The sequence below is a fragment of the Podarcis vaucheri genome, assembly GCF_965113315.1.
Source record: "Podarcis vaucheri genome assembly, chromosome: 17".
Taxonomy (NCBI): domain Eukaryota; kingdom Metazoa; phylum Chordata; class Lepidosauria; order Squamata; family Lacertidae; genus Podarcis; species Podarcis vaucheri.
In genome coordinates this window covers 30,792,550-30,811,189 of record NC_138755.1, presented here as the reverse complement: position 1 = coordinate 30,811,189, position 18,640 = coordinate 30,792,550, and the positions used below count along the sequence as shown (strand labels likewise).

The 18,640-nt window shown below is 43.8% G+C and overlaps 1 protein-coding gene across 5 annotated transcripts in view; it reads right to left on the bottom strand.

Moving 5' to 3' along the window:
• Positions 1–18,640, bottom strand: part of PSD3 (pleckstrin and Sec7 domain containing 3) — a 138,904-nt gene that overhangs the window by 61,797 nt on the left and 58,467 nt on the right. For all 5 annotated transcript variants that reach the window (XM_082204642.1, XM_082204643.1, XM_082204645.1 and 2 more), the window contains one exon: positions 15,886–15,975. In XM_082204642.1, coding sequence (XP_082060768.1) covers positions 15,886–15,975 — 90 coding nt within the window. The remainder of the gene's footprint in view (positions 1–15,885; positions 15,976–18,640) is intronic.

Below are 18,640 nucleotides of genomic sequence, written 5' to 3'. Positions count from 1 at the left end.
CTACCAACGCTTGCTTCTAAAAAATTCTGAACATGTTATCTACAAGAGGTTGTCTTGCTCAGTGTTATTTCATGTATACACAGGAATAAAGGCAAACAGAAATCTGTATTTTTAAATATATTGTGGAATGTGTGCAGTTTACTTATTATCCTACACAACTGAAAAAAAAGTCACAAGGAAAGAGCAATTTATCATTTAAGTAATATCAGGTACAAGTTGGAAGAAAAGAGTAAAATTCTATATGCTTTAAGCAATGATATATATATATCCCCTGTATGGCTGTATTCCATTGAAAATCAACATTTGTAAAGGTTATATCAGGCCAATAAATGTGTGATGTTTCTTTCTTTTTCTAGGAATATCTAAAGTGCAATGGAAAGGGGGATTTAAATTTAAAATTACTCATTTTCCCTCTGATCTAACTCAAGCAGCGTTGGAGGGTGGGTGGGAGTCTTAAAGCAAAGATCATTGGGCAGTGGGGCGGGGAGAGAATACAGCAGAACCATCTTTACGGAAATGGTGGAAATGCGGTCTAAATTCCCATTCAATCTATTGCTGCTTGCTATGAACGCAGATATAGATGCCTACCAACTCCAACACTTTACCGTTTAAGGACCCTTTGAAACAATGCCAGGGAGCTGCATGGAAGCAGCTCCAGTATGGTTTGGATGACATTTAAATGACTCAGCCAAACAAGAGAGAATGGACCACCCGGGTCTTCCCCGCTCTCCCTCCTGGAGAGGTGATGAGTCCATGATCAAGACCCACATGACTGTCACTCTCACACATGGCTCTGTTATTTAAATGTTATCTGAACCATATGGAAGCTGCTCATGGAAACCTAGACCACGTGCAAATAATTTTTAAGGGCCCTTTGAGGATGAGAGAATGTGAAGTAGGCAGGTTTATTTAAGAAGCTGAAGCAATAACCTGTTTGGGGTATCATTGAGGGATGATTGTCCCGTTTTCCTTGCTCAATTTTGGACCACTGGGTATACAGTGGTACCTCGGGGTACAGACGCTTCAGGTTACAGACTCTGCTAACCAAGAAATAGTATCTCGGGTTAAGAACTTTGCTTCAGGATGAGAACAGAAATTGGGCGGCGGCGGCACAGCAGCAGTCGGAGGCCCCATTAGCTAAAGTGGTTAAGAACAGTTCCAGGTTAAGAACGGACCTCCAGAACGAATTAAGTTCTTAACCAGAGGTACCACTGTATCTGTCATGATGAAAGTTGGTCACTGCCACAAAATATCTTTTTTTTAAAAAAGCAACACTGTAAAGGACAACCAAATAGCCAACACTGGCAAAACAGTATTGTCAGGGAACTGCCATCGGAGCCAAGAGGGGAGGTAAGGCTCTCCGACGATGCGGGAGAAGGGACCAGCAGAGGGAGAGAAAACACCTCCCTTGGGGAAGGAAATCAGCATGACACCTGGGAGGAAGGGGAGCAGGGAAAAACTTCGGAGAGAGGGCTCCAGGACTCTCCCACAGAGACCAGCGGGGAGAGTCCAGGACCTCCGCTGGCCACGCCCACTCTGCGCAGAAGACTTCCGTGCAGGGAGTCTAGGCGGAGACTTGGTGTCAAGGAGTTTTTATGTTGGAGGAAGTTCAGGAAACGCCCACTGATGGATTCTGCCAGTGACTGACACAGCCACGGAGTAAAGGCTGTCCAGCCAGGGAAAAGTTTTAGCCAGGGAACGTTGCCTAGAGCATCCGTACCCTCTACGTACAAGCAACCCCAATTCCCTTTACAAGTATGAAACATGATAAAGAGTCAACCACATGTGTTTGTAGCATGGCACTGAACCACAGTATGAAACGCATGTCACACACAAACATCAGTGCAAACCTGCTGCAATATAGACACCGCCTAGGTACCAATACAGATTTTATATTTTGAACTCTGGTAGAATATATATGGCAGAGAACATCCCCAGATGTGTCATTTGCGAATGGTTTGTGCATGTTTAAAAAGATGGGCATGTGTAAGTGTGTGTATTTGCCTAGCATTTCAAACATAGAGATGCAGAAAATGGAACCCACCAACCATTCGTATCGGAACCTGTGATTTTGAACTTGTTTGCAAACCATTTAGAGTTAGTGTTGAGCAGTGAGGTGCCCAAATCTGCTGATACTATAGGTTGCTCAAGGTTGTTAAAACAAAAAGAGATTGTGAAGAGCTCCAAAAGGACATTGCAAAGCTGAGTGAACGGGCACCAAAATGACAAATGCAATTCAGTGTAAACAAGTGTTGCATGTTGGAGGAAAATTTCACACGTGTGCTGGATTCCACACACGTGGTCAAGAGTTCGGAACTAGCGGTGACTGACTAGGAACAAGAACTTGGGGTTGCAGTAGATAGCTGAATGTAAGTTTAGACCCAGTGTGAGATAGCTTGGGGGGAAGGATGTAAATTCCATGCTAGGAATCATTAGGAAAGGAATTGAAAATCAAACTTCAGATAGCATAATACCATTATACAAATCTCTGGCTGCGACTGCATTTGGAATACTGTGCACAATTCTGGTTACATCGCCTTAAAAAGGAGTATTGCAGAGCTGGTTACGGTTCAGAAATGGGCAACCAAAATGATCAAAATCCCCTATGAGGAAACCTTGCAATTTGTACCTTTTAACTTAAGAGAAATGGGGAGTAAGAAGTAACATGATAGAAGTGTGTGAAATTATGCAAGGCATGGATAAAGTGGATACAGAAAAGCCTCCCCCCCTATTCCCTAACACTTGAACTAGTAGACATCCCATGAAGCTGAATGTAGAAAGATTCAAGAAAGATAAAAGAAAGTTTTGGTTGTTGTTGTTTTTTTGCACAGCACACAAGTTGAACTACGGAACTCGCTCTTAGAGAAGGTAGTGATGCACTTAACCTGATGGCATTGACAGAGCATTAGAGAAATTCATAGAGGATAAGGCTACCCATGGCTACTAGCCATGTTGACTATGAGCTGCCTCCACAGTCAGAGGCACTATGCGTATGAATGCCAATTGCTGGAAAATGCAGGAGAAGAGAGTGCTCTTCTGCTCAGGTCCTGGTAGCAGGTTTCTCCAAAGACGTCTGGTTGGCCACTGTGAGACCAGGATGCTGGACTAGATGGGTCATTGGCTTGATCTAGCGGGGCTCTTTTTTAATGTTCTTATGTTCTCTAAGGTAAGCAAACCTTGGATTTCAACAGCAAGGTAGATAAAAATAACTCAATACCAACAAGAAACAACAGAAACAGTATAAAGAGAAAACAATTGGATGTCAACACAAAATCAATAAAACAGCACCTGCCAAGTTAAATCGGTTAGAAACCGGGTCATTATTTTATTTTATAAAAAAGATTTAATCAAGCAGACAATGAAGGAAGAGTCCTCATTAAATGCTTGGAAGCAACAACTGGAAAAGGATAGAGACCCCATACCCATGTACATAGTAGGGAAACATGGCCATTTAAATGTGTACACACCATTTACAAGTGACTGAGCCATATGTGTATTTTGCCACTTAAAAGTCTGGGTACTTTTTGTCCCCGAGTTCAAGAAGTGATGGGTGTGAAGACACAGAGAGGAGACACAACAATAAAATCTGGCTGCAACAGCACGTTCTAGCTGGCTGCATTTTATTTCTGCTCTCGCAAGCTGTACCGCTCCAGGCAGAGATACAGCCACTGTGTCTGGAAACTGTCGTCTCCTGCATGTGCCAAGGCCACTAACCAGTCTTGGAACACAGCAAAGCACACAGACAGCTGAAGTGGAGGACAGAAGCAGTGAAAAGACAGACCAGGTAGACTACCGGTTCATGGCAACAGCTGCTACTCAGGTTGCTGTTTTTCAGCCACCTCTGCACAGTGGAAGTTCACCTGAATCTGTGATTCATTCTAAGGTGGCATACATGGTTCTTCCTCTGCACCTCAACCTGCAAACATTTCATTCTCACATCACTAGTGAGGTAGGAGGGGCTGAGGGTGACTGGCCCAAGGTCACCAAGGGAACTTCATTGCTGGCTCGGGAACAGAACCTGGGTTGCCCCCCCAATGCTAGCATGACACTCTAACCATGGTTCTCCCATTCTCCCTTGCTGCTCTTATGCCTGGAATTCTTTCTCAGAGGATCTACGCAGTGTCCAAGCCCTGTTCAAGCATTATTTAAACTCCTAAGTTCCCACCCTAGGGAGGTGGGGGGAATAGTGGAGACAAGTGTTAGATCTGCCCCATGACAGTTTTGGTCACCTTCTCTGAGCTGGCAAAGGGACCGTCTGCAACGGAGACCCTCTTGTATCCATGGAGACACCCCACGGTTTTTGAAACCTCCTTCACCCACACGCTTTGAAACAAAGGGATTCCAAACTGCATAGAAACCCTCCTCTCAGATAAGAGGTTCCACACGGCAGACAATCTCCTTCCAACTTGAAAACAGGCATTGTGGGGGTAAGGCAGAGTTAATTCACCACCCTTCACATAATAACTTTTAAAAAACACCTGAAAAAGGCCTCTGTTTTCTGTCAAACCCCTCCTCAAAACCCACTTTCCTCATGGAACCTTTGGCTTTCCGCCTTCCATCTTTCTCGCTAGCTGGATGAAGCCGATGCGCTAACATCAGTTACTATTTGCCCATTGTTACTTTCCCATCTGCCATTCTCCCCTGGCCCCCGGTATGTTGTTCTCCCTAGTGTCAAAAAGCAAAGACTTAGTTGTCTTTTGGGAGGCGAAGGAGCAGAGCATTGCCTTCTTCACTTGTGCAACCCTGAGGCAACTGGCCACTCTGCCAAACGGCAGAGCTGGCCCTGCTCAACAAAGTCTCACATACAATTAGGCTGATACTGATGTAATACTGGGTCTCCCTTACTTGAAATTTCAGGTCACATATTCTCTCTCTCCAGTATCTGCTCATTCTCCAGTCCCACCCTAACTGCAAATAGCACAATTTGCAGTTAGATTAACCAAGTTAAGTAGGGTTTACAACCCAGCTTCAAGCCCTAGGTCAGAATCTTGGCTAAGTGAGAGGCCTGGTATTCCTTAATCACCGACATCTCCCTTTAACTGTGAGTGGGATTTTAAACCATGGATAAAGCCTGTGGTATATGAGAGCATAAGATCCTCCTATCCACTCCCAATTATTGAATAAGAGTTAGCTTTCACTTAGCTAAACTCCGAAATCATATCTGCATATACACTGCAGAGAATCTGTCTTGTACTTGCTCTGTTTCTTATGAATAGTCACATAGATTAGACTGTAAATCTCCCTCTCACTCGGTTCTTTCCCACTCTACACCTACTGTACATTGCATCCACTATCATCAACATGCCTGCTTATTCTACTCACACCCAACTACAGTATACAGCTTCATTTAGGCACATACATTTCCATTTCACTCACAAGTCCTTCCTTCCTTCCTTCCTTCCTTCCTTCCTTCCTTCCTTCCTTCCTTCCTTCCTTCCTTTCTCTCTCCCTCTCCCTCTCCCTCTCCCTCTCCCTCTCCCTTCATTTCCAATACAGGGTAAAATCTCATCCTTGAATTTTCAACCCTGTTCTGGTGTCTGGTGTTTTCCAAAGCAAAAAGATCACAAGAAAAAACAAAAAAACAGGTTTGCATACAACTCTCTCTCTCTCTCTCTCACACACACACACACACACACACAATGCTTTGACGCAAAGTTTCTTTGCATGCTCCTATTTATGAATATGCTGTGATTAAACACTGGAAACTATTCTGAGAAAATGCACAAATGCACCTGCTTGTGAGAGCCACATCTGTGTTCACTCATTTTCATTACATGCATATTAAGCATATATTTCGATTATTTTTGATCTGGCTGCTTATTCTGCACACAGCTGTCCATCTTAAACCCACCTACACTTACATATTAAACCTAAAAAACTTGGTGGAACTGCAGACATATGAAGCCAGATCTCCTTGGATTTTAGGTGGTGGTGCTGTGTATTTTTTTTTAAATGCCGTGTGAACGTAGTGCTTTCAGAACTACCTACACATATTATAAGCAGTGGGGTTTTTGCCACGACCGTATGTGCGTTACATTTGCAAGGCATATGCCGCTGGTGGCATATGGCTTGGGGTAACTTCCTGAAGTACTAGCTGTACTCATCATGAAAACCTCTGAAGACTCTACTGTTCTAACAACAGCTAATTTTGAGCAGACAAAAATCAGGCAAAGAGGCTAGAGTGGTCTCGAGCAGAAGAAGCAACAGCAGGGGCATCATTTCAGATTTTGATAAAGGGGTACTGCGAGATATTTTCAAGATTAGATTACCAAACCAAAAAACACAAAAACACATTGTTTACTTTTTAAACCAGTTCTTTCCTGCTTTTCAATGAGGCGCTCAAGATGGCCCACCAGAGGGCTAAAAACAATCCAAAGTAATATAAACAAATATCAATCAAAACTCTTAAGTCACAATAATATGAAAATACTGCAGTAGACAACAAAAAGTTGAGAACAGAAGCGAACATGACAGCCAGGAAGCAAGCAGGGCCTTTTACAAATGTTTACTGCTGCATCTTTCTTTCTTTTTTTAACACCTCAAAACACCTACAAGCAATATTAACGATTCACCAAGACACAAACACACACACACACCTTGTTTTTTTAAGCAAACAGATGTATGCTTTTGGCAACCATCAAATCTTTGCACCATCGCTCCAAGAAACACTCTGCTGTTTGGCCTGAGAAGGGAGCTCCTATTGGTGCCAATGGAAGCAACCTTCGCAAGTCAAATAACAGCTAGAGGCAATTCTTGTCAGGACTGCCGTGCAGGAGGAAAAGCTTAAAATCCACCACTACTGCACTTTTCCCATTTTGTTTGCCCCCACTCCACCTCGGCCTGTCGTATCCAATTTAAAAATGATAATAATGCAACCATCTGAAAGCAGCCCTGTTTAGGGAAGCTTTTAATGTTTAATAGGTTATTGTATTTTGGTGTTTTGTTGGAAGCTGCCCAGAGTGGCTGGGGAAACACAGCCAGATGGGCGGGGTATAAATAATAAATTGTTGTTGTTGTTGTTGTTGTTGTTGTTGTTGTTGTTACTACTACTACTACTACTACTACTACTACTATTACTACTACTACCTCAAGTGGGCCCAAAGTGCAAGTTGGGCCCAAAGTCTTTGAAGCACCAAAAACAGATTGAGGAAAGTGTCACCTTAAGGCCCACATGAACCTGCCCGTGTTTTATGATAACTCTGCTCTCTTGCCCATCACCACCAGGAAGATGGCTGCTGTATACCAGAGACAGGACCTGCTCACTTTTGCTGTGGGATCCTCTCTCTGTTGAGAATTGGCTGTCTCCTCTCTTCCTACTTTCAGACAGGTGGTCTAATATTTTGTTCTCCTTTCACTGCTTTATCATCTCTCCTGCTATTATAATGTTGTTTTATAATGTTGTGCTTTTCTTATATTTTTGCCCACTATTTTGAATAAAATATTTCTATTCAGAAAAGGAAGATGATACATATTTATGAAATGACACAGTAATAAACAAACCAGGAAGCTCTGATTACCAGATATGGTGGCCTTTGAACAAAAAACAAAAAAAATACAGCCAATAAGCCATCAGGTTCAGTTTATGCCTAGTAAGTCTGAAACTACAAGGCTGGTTTTGATATATTAATATCCTGTCCATCACAAGAAGCTTACAGGAGAGTAAGTGACACTTCCAGGCACTCTCTCGTTCAGATACTGAGCAGATCCAAACCAGGTAACTTTTACTCCTGGAACTATAGAGCAAAGAAATACACTCTGGATTCACCCATCAGCTGACTAGACATACACACAGCTCAGAGAACATTACAGCAGGTGGAAGCCCTGCCTGGTTCCCCTTCCAAAGGCCAGAAAGGGAGAAGAGGAAGAATAAGAATAAGAGTTTGTACTTGATATCTCGCCTTTCACTCCCCCTAAGGAGTCTCAAAGCAGTCTCCTTTCCCCTCCTCCCCCATAACAAACACTCTGTGAGGTGAGTGTTGGTCTTTAAGGTGCTACTGGAAGGAATTTTTTTATTTTGTCTGTGAGGTGAGTGAGGCTGAGACTTCAGAGAAGTGTGACTAACCCAGTAGCTGCATGTGGAGAAGTGGGGAAGCGAACCCGGTTCACCATATTACGAGTCCACCGCTCTTAACCACTACACCACGCTGGCTACAGGGTTCTGCTTCTCTCCTCCCTGCTAGAAACATCAGCTCTGATAGTTGCCCTTGGGCTACAGAAGAAGTCCAGTTGAGGGAAAGCCACAGCAATAGCCTCAGTGATGCTTACTGGGATGGGCAGAGGGAGGAGCCAGGTGGCAGAGTGGTCAGAGCTGTACAGTGAACTATTGGAGCCAAGTTTAACTCATAGGGTTAAAGTATAATAAAAAAACTCTACAGTTTTATAGCTTCTTATGATTACCACCAGAGCTTTTTTCCAGCCAGAGTTCACAGGAGCTCATCTCATCCACCTCTCAGGTGGACGCCATTGGCATTCTAAGAGAACTAAAGAGAAGTTCGTGGTGAGCTCTTCTTCTAGAAAAGCAGAATTGACCCCACCATCTATTACTAAGCCTTCAGAAAGGTTATTAAGAGACTACACCATTCCTTCAGATGCAGCTACTGATGAAGCAGAAACCTCCAAAATGGGACTAGAGCTAGAGAAAAGAGGGAGAGCTATGACTCAGAGATAAAATCTATTCCACGCTTCCTGTTTTATTATTAATTACAGGCAGTGGGCGTCTCTAGTCCCACAGGAGATAAGATAGTCCAACACAACTGGTGTGCTGCTACCACGGTGGCCTAGTGCCATCTGGTGGACCCACAGATACCAAGCAAATCCAATAGGAAACATTGGGAGGCTTGGGGGGGAAAGGAGGCTGTAGGTATTCAGGAGTTCCCTCTAAGCCACCTCCCATATTTAATTTAGAAAGTGATGTTTCACATACCTGCGCCTCTTAAGTTGTATGAAAAATGCCCTTGAGGAAGGGCAGACTGCCACATCTATTTTCCATTGTCAGCATTGTCAGCTGCAGACATGTTTCAAGAGCATCCCAAAAGCTTCTCAGTCCAGCATCCTGTTTCTCACGGGGCCCAACCAATGCCCCTCTGGAACACCACAAGCAGGCTATGCCCGCCCCCTTCTGCCTCCCACCCTACCAGCAACTGGTATTTCAGAGAATGCTGCCTCTGATCTTTGGGGTAGCATATAACCATCAGGACTTATAGCTTACAGCCACTTATAGCTTTATCCTACATTATGTTGTCTAATCCATAGGAAGAATCATAGAATCATAGAGTTGGAAGAGACCACAAGGGCCATCGAGTCCAACCCCCTGCCAAGCAGGAAACACCATCAGAGCACTCCTGACATATGGTTGTCAAGCCTTTGCTTAAAAACTCCCAAAGAAGGAGGCTCCGCCACACTCCTTGGCAGCAAATTCCACTGTCGAACAGCTCTTACTGTCAGGAAGTTCTTCCTAATGTTTAGGTGGAATCTTCTTTCTTGTAGTTTGGATCCATTGCTCCGTGTCCACTTCTCTGGAGCAGCAGAAAACAACCTTTCTCCCTCCTCTATGTGACATCCTTTTATATATTTAAACATGGCTATCATATCACCCCTTAACCTCCTCTTCTCCAGGCTAAACATGCCCAGCTCCCTTAGCCGTTCCTCATAAGGCATCGTTTCCAGGCCTTTGACCATTTTGGTTGCCCTTCTCTGGACACGTTCCAGTTTGTCAGTGTCCTTCTTGAACTGTGGTGCCCAGAACTGGACACAGTACTCCAGGTGAGGTCTGACCAGAGCAGAATACAGTGGCACTATTACTTCCCTTGATCTAGATGCTATACTCCTATTGATGCAGCCCAGAATTGCATTGGCTTAAGAAGAAGAAGAAGAAGAAGAAGAAGAAGAAGAAGAAGAGGAGGAGGAGGAGGAGGAGTTTGGATTTGATATCCCACTTTATCACTACCCGAAGGAGTCTCAAAGCAGCTAACATTCTCCTTTCCCTTCCTACCCCACAACAACCACTCTGAGGTGAGTGAGGCTGAGAGACTTCAGAGAAGTATGACTAGCCCAAGGTCACCCAGCAGCTGCATGTGGAGGAGCAGAGAAGCAAACCCAGTTCACCAGATTACAAGTCCACCACTCTTAACCACTACACCACACTGGCAAACTAAGGTCCAGGGGCCGGATCCGGCCCAATCGCCTTCTAAATCCGGCCCATGGACTGTCCAGGAATCAGCGTGTTTTTACACAAGTAGAATGTGTCCTTTTATTTAAAATGCATCTCTGGGTTATTTGTGGGGCGTAGGAATTAGTTCATTTTTTTCTTCAAAATATAGTCCAGCTTCCCACAAGGTCTGAGGGACAGTGGACCGGCCCCCTGCTGAAAAGGTTTGCTGACCCCTGGTCTAATCCCTTTTAAAGCCTTCTCAATTGGTGACCATCACCACACCTTGTGGCAGCAAGTTCCATGGGCTTACTACACACTGTACTAACTCCCTGCAACATGTAACTTTCTTTCTACATCTTTATGCCTCAGATCCCAAATGGGGCTTTCTTTTCTCTTGTTCAATAGGAACTCAATTGAATTTAACGAGATAGATATAATTGCAAGCAACTAGATTTTTTTTCCAGCGCCCCCCCCCCCCCGCAGGAGCTGCACTGGGGGCTCCCCTTCCCCCATGGCCCTGAGCTACACCGCAGTCATTCCCATGCAAGAGATTAGAAAAGAGCTGGTTTTGTTCTATGTGTGCTGCACAGGGTGGATAAAAATCAATGATTTTTAAATATATATATATATAAAAATCAGATTTTTAAAATTTAAATCAGATTTTTAAAATTTAAATCAGATTTTTAAAATTTAAATCAGATTTTTTAAATAAAATGTTTTTGGAGGAAAAATCTTTCTAAATATAGTTTTCTATATAAGATATATTATAGTCCAAAAAGACTATTCATCAGGAAATAAGGATTTGTTTTAAGTTTTTCATGTGTGCTAAACCTCAGTCTAAGTTTTGTTTTTTGGTTTTTTGTTTAACCACATCAGTTAACAAACATATGCTATAATGTTATTGTTTTAGGTAAATAAGTTGTTTAAATTGTTATTAAGGAAATGATTATTTTCCTCCTTCCAATAAAGTACAGCAGAAAAGTTGTCCAAATATAAACAGTTAACTTATTAATCCTCGCAATAATTTCACAATGATCTGTCTATGTATTTCTAATAGTATAACCAAATCAGTAATTTTTGATATGGCTATAAAAACTATTCTGAAAATTTATTATTATAAGATTATACCAGCAAGAATGAGTCTTTCTGTAGAAAAATGAAAAATCAAGTCTTACTGACTAGTCATTTAAATTGTGATTTAAATCGTGAATCAATTTGATTTAAATTAAATCTCCCCTGGTGGCCCACACCTGAAAACTCTTACCAGAGGAACCATTTAATCCCTTTATATAACATACAAACAAGCCCCCTTTCACAAGAGACTTGAGTTTATTCGACCAAATGTAAGAAGGAGCAAAGGAAGTGCAAAGCTTGTTGAAAGAAGAAACCACACAGTTTCAACAACCTCCTTTCTCTTCTCATTTCAGAAGATATGCAAGGCACATCCAAATTAAGGCAACCGTCGTCGGGTTTTTTAGAACTGAGCTACACCAGCCAGAGATCTGATGGAATGCAACATCCTCGCCACACGTTTAGCCTAGACAGGTCTTTAATCTTCATTCCAGCTGAAGGAACTGGGGGATATTGGCCAATTCATTTAGAGCAGCTGGGAGGACTATGTCTGGAATACGGTCATAAAAAGTACAATCTGCTAGCAGAAAGATATACATCTGGGAGAGAGGGATGAAGAGGAAGCTGCCTTTATTATACTAAGTGGGCTGCTTAAATACGGCGCTAGAGATCGATCCAGTCAATAAGAGCCTGTAATTAGAGTCTGGGGCCATTCCGCTGCACCTCTCCAAGACAGCATTATAAAATAAGCTGATTTGTCAACATTGGCTGAAGCTTTCTCAGTCACAAACAGCCAGAACCAGTATCTTTAAAAACACATGCTTGAATAATTCCTACATACTTTGTCTAGGACAGAAGCCAAGAAAGAAGCAGCGGCTCCAATCTAGGGAACCAGGGAGTGATGTGGGGAGACCAGATGAGGAACCTTCAGCAGAGCTAGACCTTTCTGCCCCAAAACATATTGGCTGGAAATTATTTTGGGTTGCTGAGGCTTAAGAGCTGATATTCTTCCACCTAGGGGTACCTGCCTAAATAAAAGCACCAGATTCGCTTTTATTAAAAGTTTATCATAGAATTGCAAAGTTAGAATGGACCCCAATGCTCACCAAATCCAACCCCCTTCAATGCAGCTGTAGGAGAGTGCAGACTGTATTCTACAGTGTGATCTTCAGTTCATGTGGGCAAACACTGAGACACAACCCCCCTCCCCACAGTACTCTGGGCAAGATGAGTACAGTGGTACCTCGGGTTAAGTACTTAATTCGTTCTGGAGGTCCGCACTTAACCTGAAACTGTTCTTAACCTGAAGCACCACTTTAGCTAATGGGCCCTCCTGCTGCTGCCGCGCCGCTGGAGCCCGATTTCTGTTCTTATCCTGAAGCAAAGTTCTTAACCTGAAGCACTATTTCTGGCTTAGTGGAGTGTGTAACCTGAAGCATATGTAACCCAAGGTACCACTGTATTCTCCCTAGAATATGCCCCACAAGCCTATCTGCAGCATGCAGGTAGATTCTTCAGGGGAGAGGCCTCCCTCAAAGTGGAAAAATTCGGAAAGGCACAGGAAAGCCCTCCAGATGTGGTGGACTACAACTCCCCATCATCCCTGACCGCTGGCTATGCTGGCTGGAGCGGATTGGAGCTGTAGCCCTCAGTATCGGGAGAGCACCAAGTTGGCCACTTCTACTGCAGAGAAATCCAGCACGGAGTAAAGTTGGACTAGACTTGTTTCTTGCACTCATTTCTCACCCATCCTCCAAGGAACTTATAGCAGCTTACCTGAAACTTTCCGTAATTCTCCCATCCCAATTCCGCTCAGGCCCAGATCTGCATTGCTTCACAGATAGAAATTATTTGCTATTCCTAACCCTCCCTAGACCAAATTCTAGGCCAGTTTACCCTCCAGATTCCAGCTGCAGTGCAGGGGGCATACAGAACTTTTCTATTTCAAGTATCAATATGTTTCATTCAGGATCACAACAAAAGGAAAGACCAAAAAATCAACATAAGTCCTCCTTTGCTGGTGTTACAAGACTTCAAGTCACACTTCTTTGTGCACCAAAACATCATTTTTTAAAAAAAATCTTCCATTGCAAACTAAATGCAGTAGCAACCAGCAGTGCCTACACAAGCAAATCGGACAAAAGAAAGAGAAACATTCCTATTAGTGCCGACAATGGGGAATGTTCAGCACCTCAAACTCAGGCTTCACCAACTATTCAGATTCGTCTGCTGGAACAAATTGAGTGAACACATATACAACTCGGCACGCAAGGGGAGAAAAGCAGTAATGTGTACCATACAGAATGTCCCGATCTCAAATTATATCTTCCATTCAAATGTAAAAGCCCAAAGGCACCTTCTTTCCAAAGCTACCTAGAAAAAAACCTGTTACCATAAATACTCCGCAGGCAGCCTTAGCTTTCTAATAAAAAGCCTGTCTGGCTTTCTCTGCTTTCGCTTATTACACAAGGCACTTGCTAGTCTCAATCCAGTTTGGACAATTCAAGTGCTGATGCAAGATCTGCCTCCATATACCTTATTGGATTGGGAGTCGCATATGAACAAATGGCCCCTGTTGTGCATTGTCCTTGCTACATCTGGCCTCTGGTGCCGTGCAGGTTCCAATGCTGAATAAAAACAGCCCTGATCAAGAAGCCTGGAGAGGAATCCAGTTTCTTCTGCTCTGATCTTATTGATCAACAAGCACATGGAAGTCTAAGGCATGCTAAGATGCCTGCGAGCACAACTGGGCCAGAAACAATTTCACCCACACCTCTAAACTCATTTTCCTGTAAACACACACAACAGATCCATGATCCTTGGAAGACTTAAGCATGGACTAATATTAAGGCAAAGGGACATGGGTGGCGCTGTGGGTTAAACCACAGAGCCTAGGACTTGCCGATCAGAAGGTTGGCGGTTCGAAACCCCACGACGGGGTGAGCTCCCGTTGCTCGCTCCCTGCTCCTGCCCACCTAGCAGTTCGAAAGCACATTGAAGTGCAAGTAGATAAATAGGTACCACTCTGGTGGGAAGGTAAACAGCGTTTCCATGCACTGCTCTGGTTTGCCAGAAGCTGCTTAGTCATGCTGGCCACATGACCCAGAAGCTGCATGCCGGCTCCCTCGGCCAATAAAGCGAGATGAGCGCCGCAACCCCAGAGACGGTCACGACTGGACCTAATGGTCAGGGGTCCCTTTACCTTTTTAATATTAAGGCAATGTTTGCCAAAGTTTTGATACTCAAGCCACATGTTTTTTAAATTAAAACTGGAGGTGCACTGTTCACTCTTACACTAGAAAGGAAGGGCATATATTGTCTCAATCAACTCCGAAAACTAAGGACAGGTATTCTGTTCCCAACTGTGAGATAGTATATTAGCACTGCCTGCTGACATCCTGGCCTCCTCTTTGTTCAGTGAGTCAGGGTTCAGGGGTGGGATTGTGCTTTCTGGGCAATGGCGATGCTTCTGGGATACTGCTGCACCCATAACCCACGCTGCATCAGAGAACACTGGTTCATCTATAACTTCCTCCCTTGGTACAATGTTGCTGGGTAAGCACTGGCAGCCATGACACATCAATGGTGCATCACATTTTCCTGCTCCAAGTACCATATTGCAGGGATAGGCAGATCGTGATCTATTGGTAGACCATGGGAGTAGTTTTTAGTAGATCGGCAAGTGAGGTTTCGTCTCCCCATGTTTTAAACAGCAGCAAACACGAAAATGGTCCTCCACCCCCATTAGGTTACTGAACCAAGAAAAAGCTTGCAGGAAAACTATGTGTGTGCACGCACATATGCCTGAGAAACGACTGTCAGGTCAGATCTAATCCTGAAAACAAATGTCTGCTCTAAACATGTGCTCAAACGAACTCTGGTCCTTAATGCTAAGGGTTGTATTCAATGCTAGTCCTATTCCAAGTAGACCCACTGAAATTAAGAAGTCTAAGTTAGTCAGACCCCTTACTTTCAATGGGCTTACTCTGAATATGACTATCAGTGGATACAACCTTATAGGGAGAATTCAACACAGAACTAAGGAGAACATTCCATCAGTGCAACTAAATGTTCCCCCCTTCTCCTTCCTGCACCCCTAAATCTGTACTGGGGGTTTCCCCAACGCCCTGGAGCAGACTTGAGGATGACACAAGGTGCAAGCAGAGGAAGGAGAGGGGAGGAGGGGGAAAGTCCCATTGAGTAAGCAATAATTGCTTGTGCAAAATTATTTAAGGTGCATACCGTCCTAAATATCCAAGAGCCGCCATGCACCATCATTTAGCTCCGGTGAAGCTTGAGATTCTAGTAAAAAACAAAAACAAAGGAAGCCCTTCAAGCCTCAGGCTTGTCCATCCCTGTCCTAGAATGGCGGCAGAATCCAACGTGCTGGTGTAATGTCTTCAGCCCCTCTCCCAGTGCAGAGTGTGGGAACAGCTGCACTAGGAGTGGTCAAAATAAATGTCCATAACTAGAACAGCAAAGATAAATGTGATCGGCATATAGCAGGCACTATCAATGTATTACCATTCATTCTAACGAACAAATAAAAATCATTAAAATACAAGAAGCTCGATCATTTTGATAGCATCACCCTAGCACAGCCGGACGGCAAAGTTAGAGTTAATGTTGTATTCCCACAACAGAAAGATAATATAGTGCCTCACCTTCAAGAGTTCCCTTGGGAAATCTTTGCCTTCATTCATTCCCTGAAGGTTGGCAATGAATTCTTGACAGGACATCTTTTTGCCAATATTCTGAAAGATAAATGACACATAAATATTAATGCAATTCTCAGAAAAGAAAAGGACAGTAGCCTATAAAATGAGTTGCATATTAAAAGCTCTAATTGATATTTCCCACCATGTTAAGTTAAAAACCAAGTTGTTAGCAGCAATCCCAGGGTAAGAGACATTGTAAGGGTGTCTGCATGAACACAGCTGCAAAATACAAATCAGCATAGACAGGCAACCCTACTGGGAAGAGGGGAATCAGCGGGAAAGTGATCCTACTAGGATAATGGTGGTGATGAATCTTAACAATTGCACAGGCTTTTCAACCATGGCCATCAAAGCACTTTATGGAACTGAGTTGCATTCCAAGAACGTTAAGGTCCTGCCACAAACAGAAGCTGGAATCATGCGGCCAGAGCGAGAGCTTGAAATTGACGAACTGAAAAGAAAGTTATGGTGTATATATATATATATTTTAAACCCTCACAAAAATGGAACATATCTGTACAAAATTAAGTGCCAAAAGAGGGGAAAGAAGCTTTTCAATTGCCGATTATGAGGTTTCTTTTAAAGTCCTCTTTTTCAGCCAGTGGACTGTGGGATCAAGGGCTCCCATTTCATCAACATCCACATTAAGCCACTTTGAAAGCAAACCAGGGTTCCTCTTTAACCAAGCTGGATCCAAAACCTGGTGGAAGTGGAAACTCTGGACATCCTTCTCATACAGCCCTGTGCAATTCAAGCACTTGCGCTATGCACCATTTTATTTATTTTTTGATAAAATAAGAAAGAGTAAAAAATTGGGGGTCATCTTATACACAGAACATGAGCATTGGGGGGTGAGGTTTAAAATATTTGAGCAAATGTTCGGGATTTTGGCTTGGGTGGGCTGAGGCGTTCCCTGGGGCCGCCACCCCCTTTCCCCTCCCTCTCTGGGCTGTGCGCTGGTGACTGGCTCGCCTCCTGAAGCCCCCACTGGCTTGACCACCGGATTAAGAGCAGCCGCCGCCACTAAGAACTGCCTTGGCTACCTTTCATCGCTCTTCTTTCCTTTTTCTCTCTCTTCCCCTCTCAAATCCCAAGCCCGTTCACCACCTTCCTCAGCTAGGTTTGCTCAACGGCATGGGCCGGCGTAGAGTGAGCGCTGCCTTCCCTAGGCTCTCCCTCGGCGTCTGATTCAGGAGCCTCCTTCCCCACAGCAGCAGCCACCGCCAAGGAGGAGTTTGGATTTGATATCCCGCTTTATCATTACCCAAAGGAGTCTCAAAGCGGCTAACATTCTCCTTTCCCTTCCTCCCCCACAACAAACACTCTGTGAGGTGAGTGGGGCTGAGAGACTTCAGAGAAGTGTGACTGGCCCAAGGTCACCCAGCAGCTGCATGTGGAGGATCAGGGAATCGAGCCTGGTTCACCAGATTATGAGTCTACCACTCTTAACCACTACACCACACTGGCTCTCAGTGTGTGGTGAGCGTGTGGTGCTCTAGCCACTGCCTTTGCACCACCATGCACTGCATGCACCTCATGCTGGAAACTTTGAGGGCGATCGCCCAAAGAAAGATCAACAATTTGCTGCTGCAGATTGTCCAGAATGTTACTTCTATTTTAGGGTTTCCTGCCCCTTAATTTTGGGTTCAAAAAACTAGGGATCGTCTTATACATGGGGGTGCCTTATACATGGAAAAATACTGCAATTGATGGGTGTGTTCATGTACAGTGAACCACTTTGGGCTCAAAAAGAAAAAAGATGTATATAAATTTTTAAAACAGTTTAAAAATAAAATAAAATCCTGATACATGCTTACAGGATGAAGCACTGAATTATAGTTAGGAAACAAATAATCTGGTTCAATGCATTCCAAGCTATGTTTTACATTCCAAGCAATAAATGCCCAACTTACCACCTAGAAAAACAATGCAATACAAAAAACAAAAAGGATTATCAGTTAGGATAAGCATTCCGAAGGAAAGGGAAGACACAAAAGTGATGGGGAAATATTGCTTTATCAAGTTAAAGTTGGCCCTACGCATTTCTCACACTTAGCAAAACGAGGTGGCAGAGAGGAAGTGCATTTCAGCTTCAGAAACCATCTAAAAATGTTGGAAATCAAATCTCCAGTTACGTATCTCTCAGGCTTCACCAATGGCTAAATACCAAATTATATTGGAATTCAGTCCAGAGTATGCAGGCAGAGGGGCTGTACTGCTCTCCAACTCTCTAGTGAAGTCCCCTGCACTCCCCGCAAAGCCATGGGTCCCTCAGGTAGTGACTGGGAGTTGTAGTGGGAGAAGCAAAATGCTAAAAACCATGTGGAAGCAGCTTGTGCAAGCAACTTCAGAACCTGCTCATTCACAACAGCCAGATTAACAGCAAACTACTCACCTTAACAAATATTTGTGTGGTTTCAATGCTGTTTGACACCCTTTCTGTTTTCCTGGCTGTTGCTGCTACTCGGCGCCATTTCCCTTCTTCTCCGTTGCCACCTCCGTTCTCCTCAACCTCACTTGCCCAGGTGGCTGCTTAATCCTACTGGCTGTGGCACTCCACATAATTTTGTTGATGAGCATATGTGATATCATCAGATCCGAAGTACATCATGATGTCATTCACAAAACCACATGAGTTGCCGCAGCCAGTAGAATTAAATGGGAGTGTGGGCAAATGAGACAGAGGGCGGCAACAGAAAGA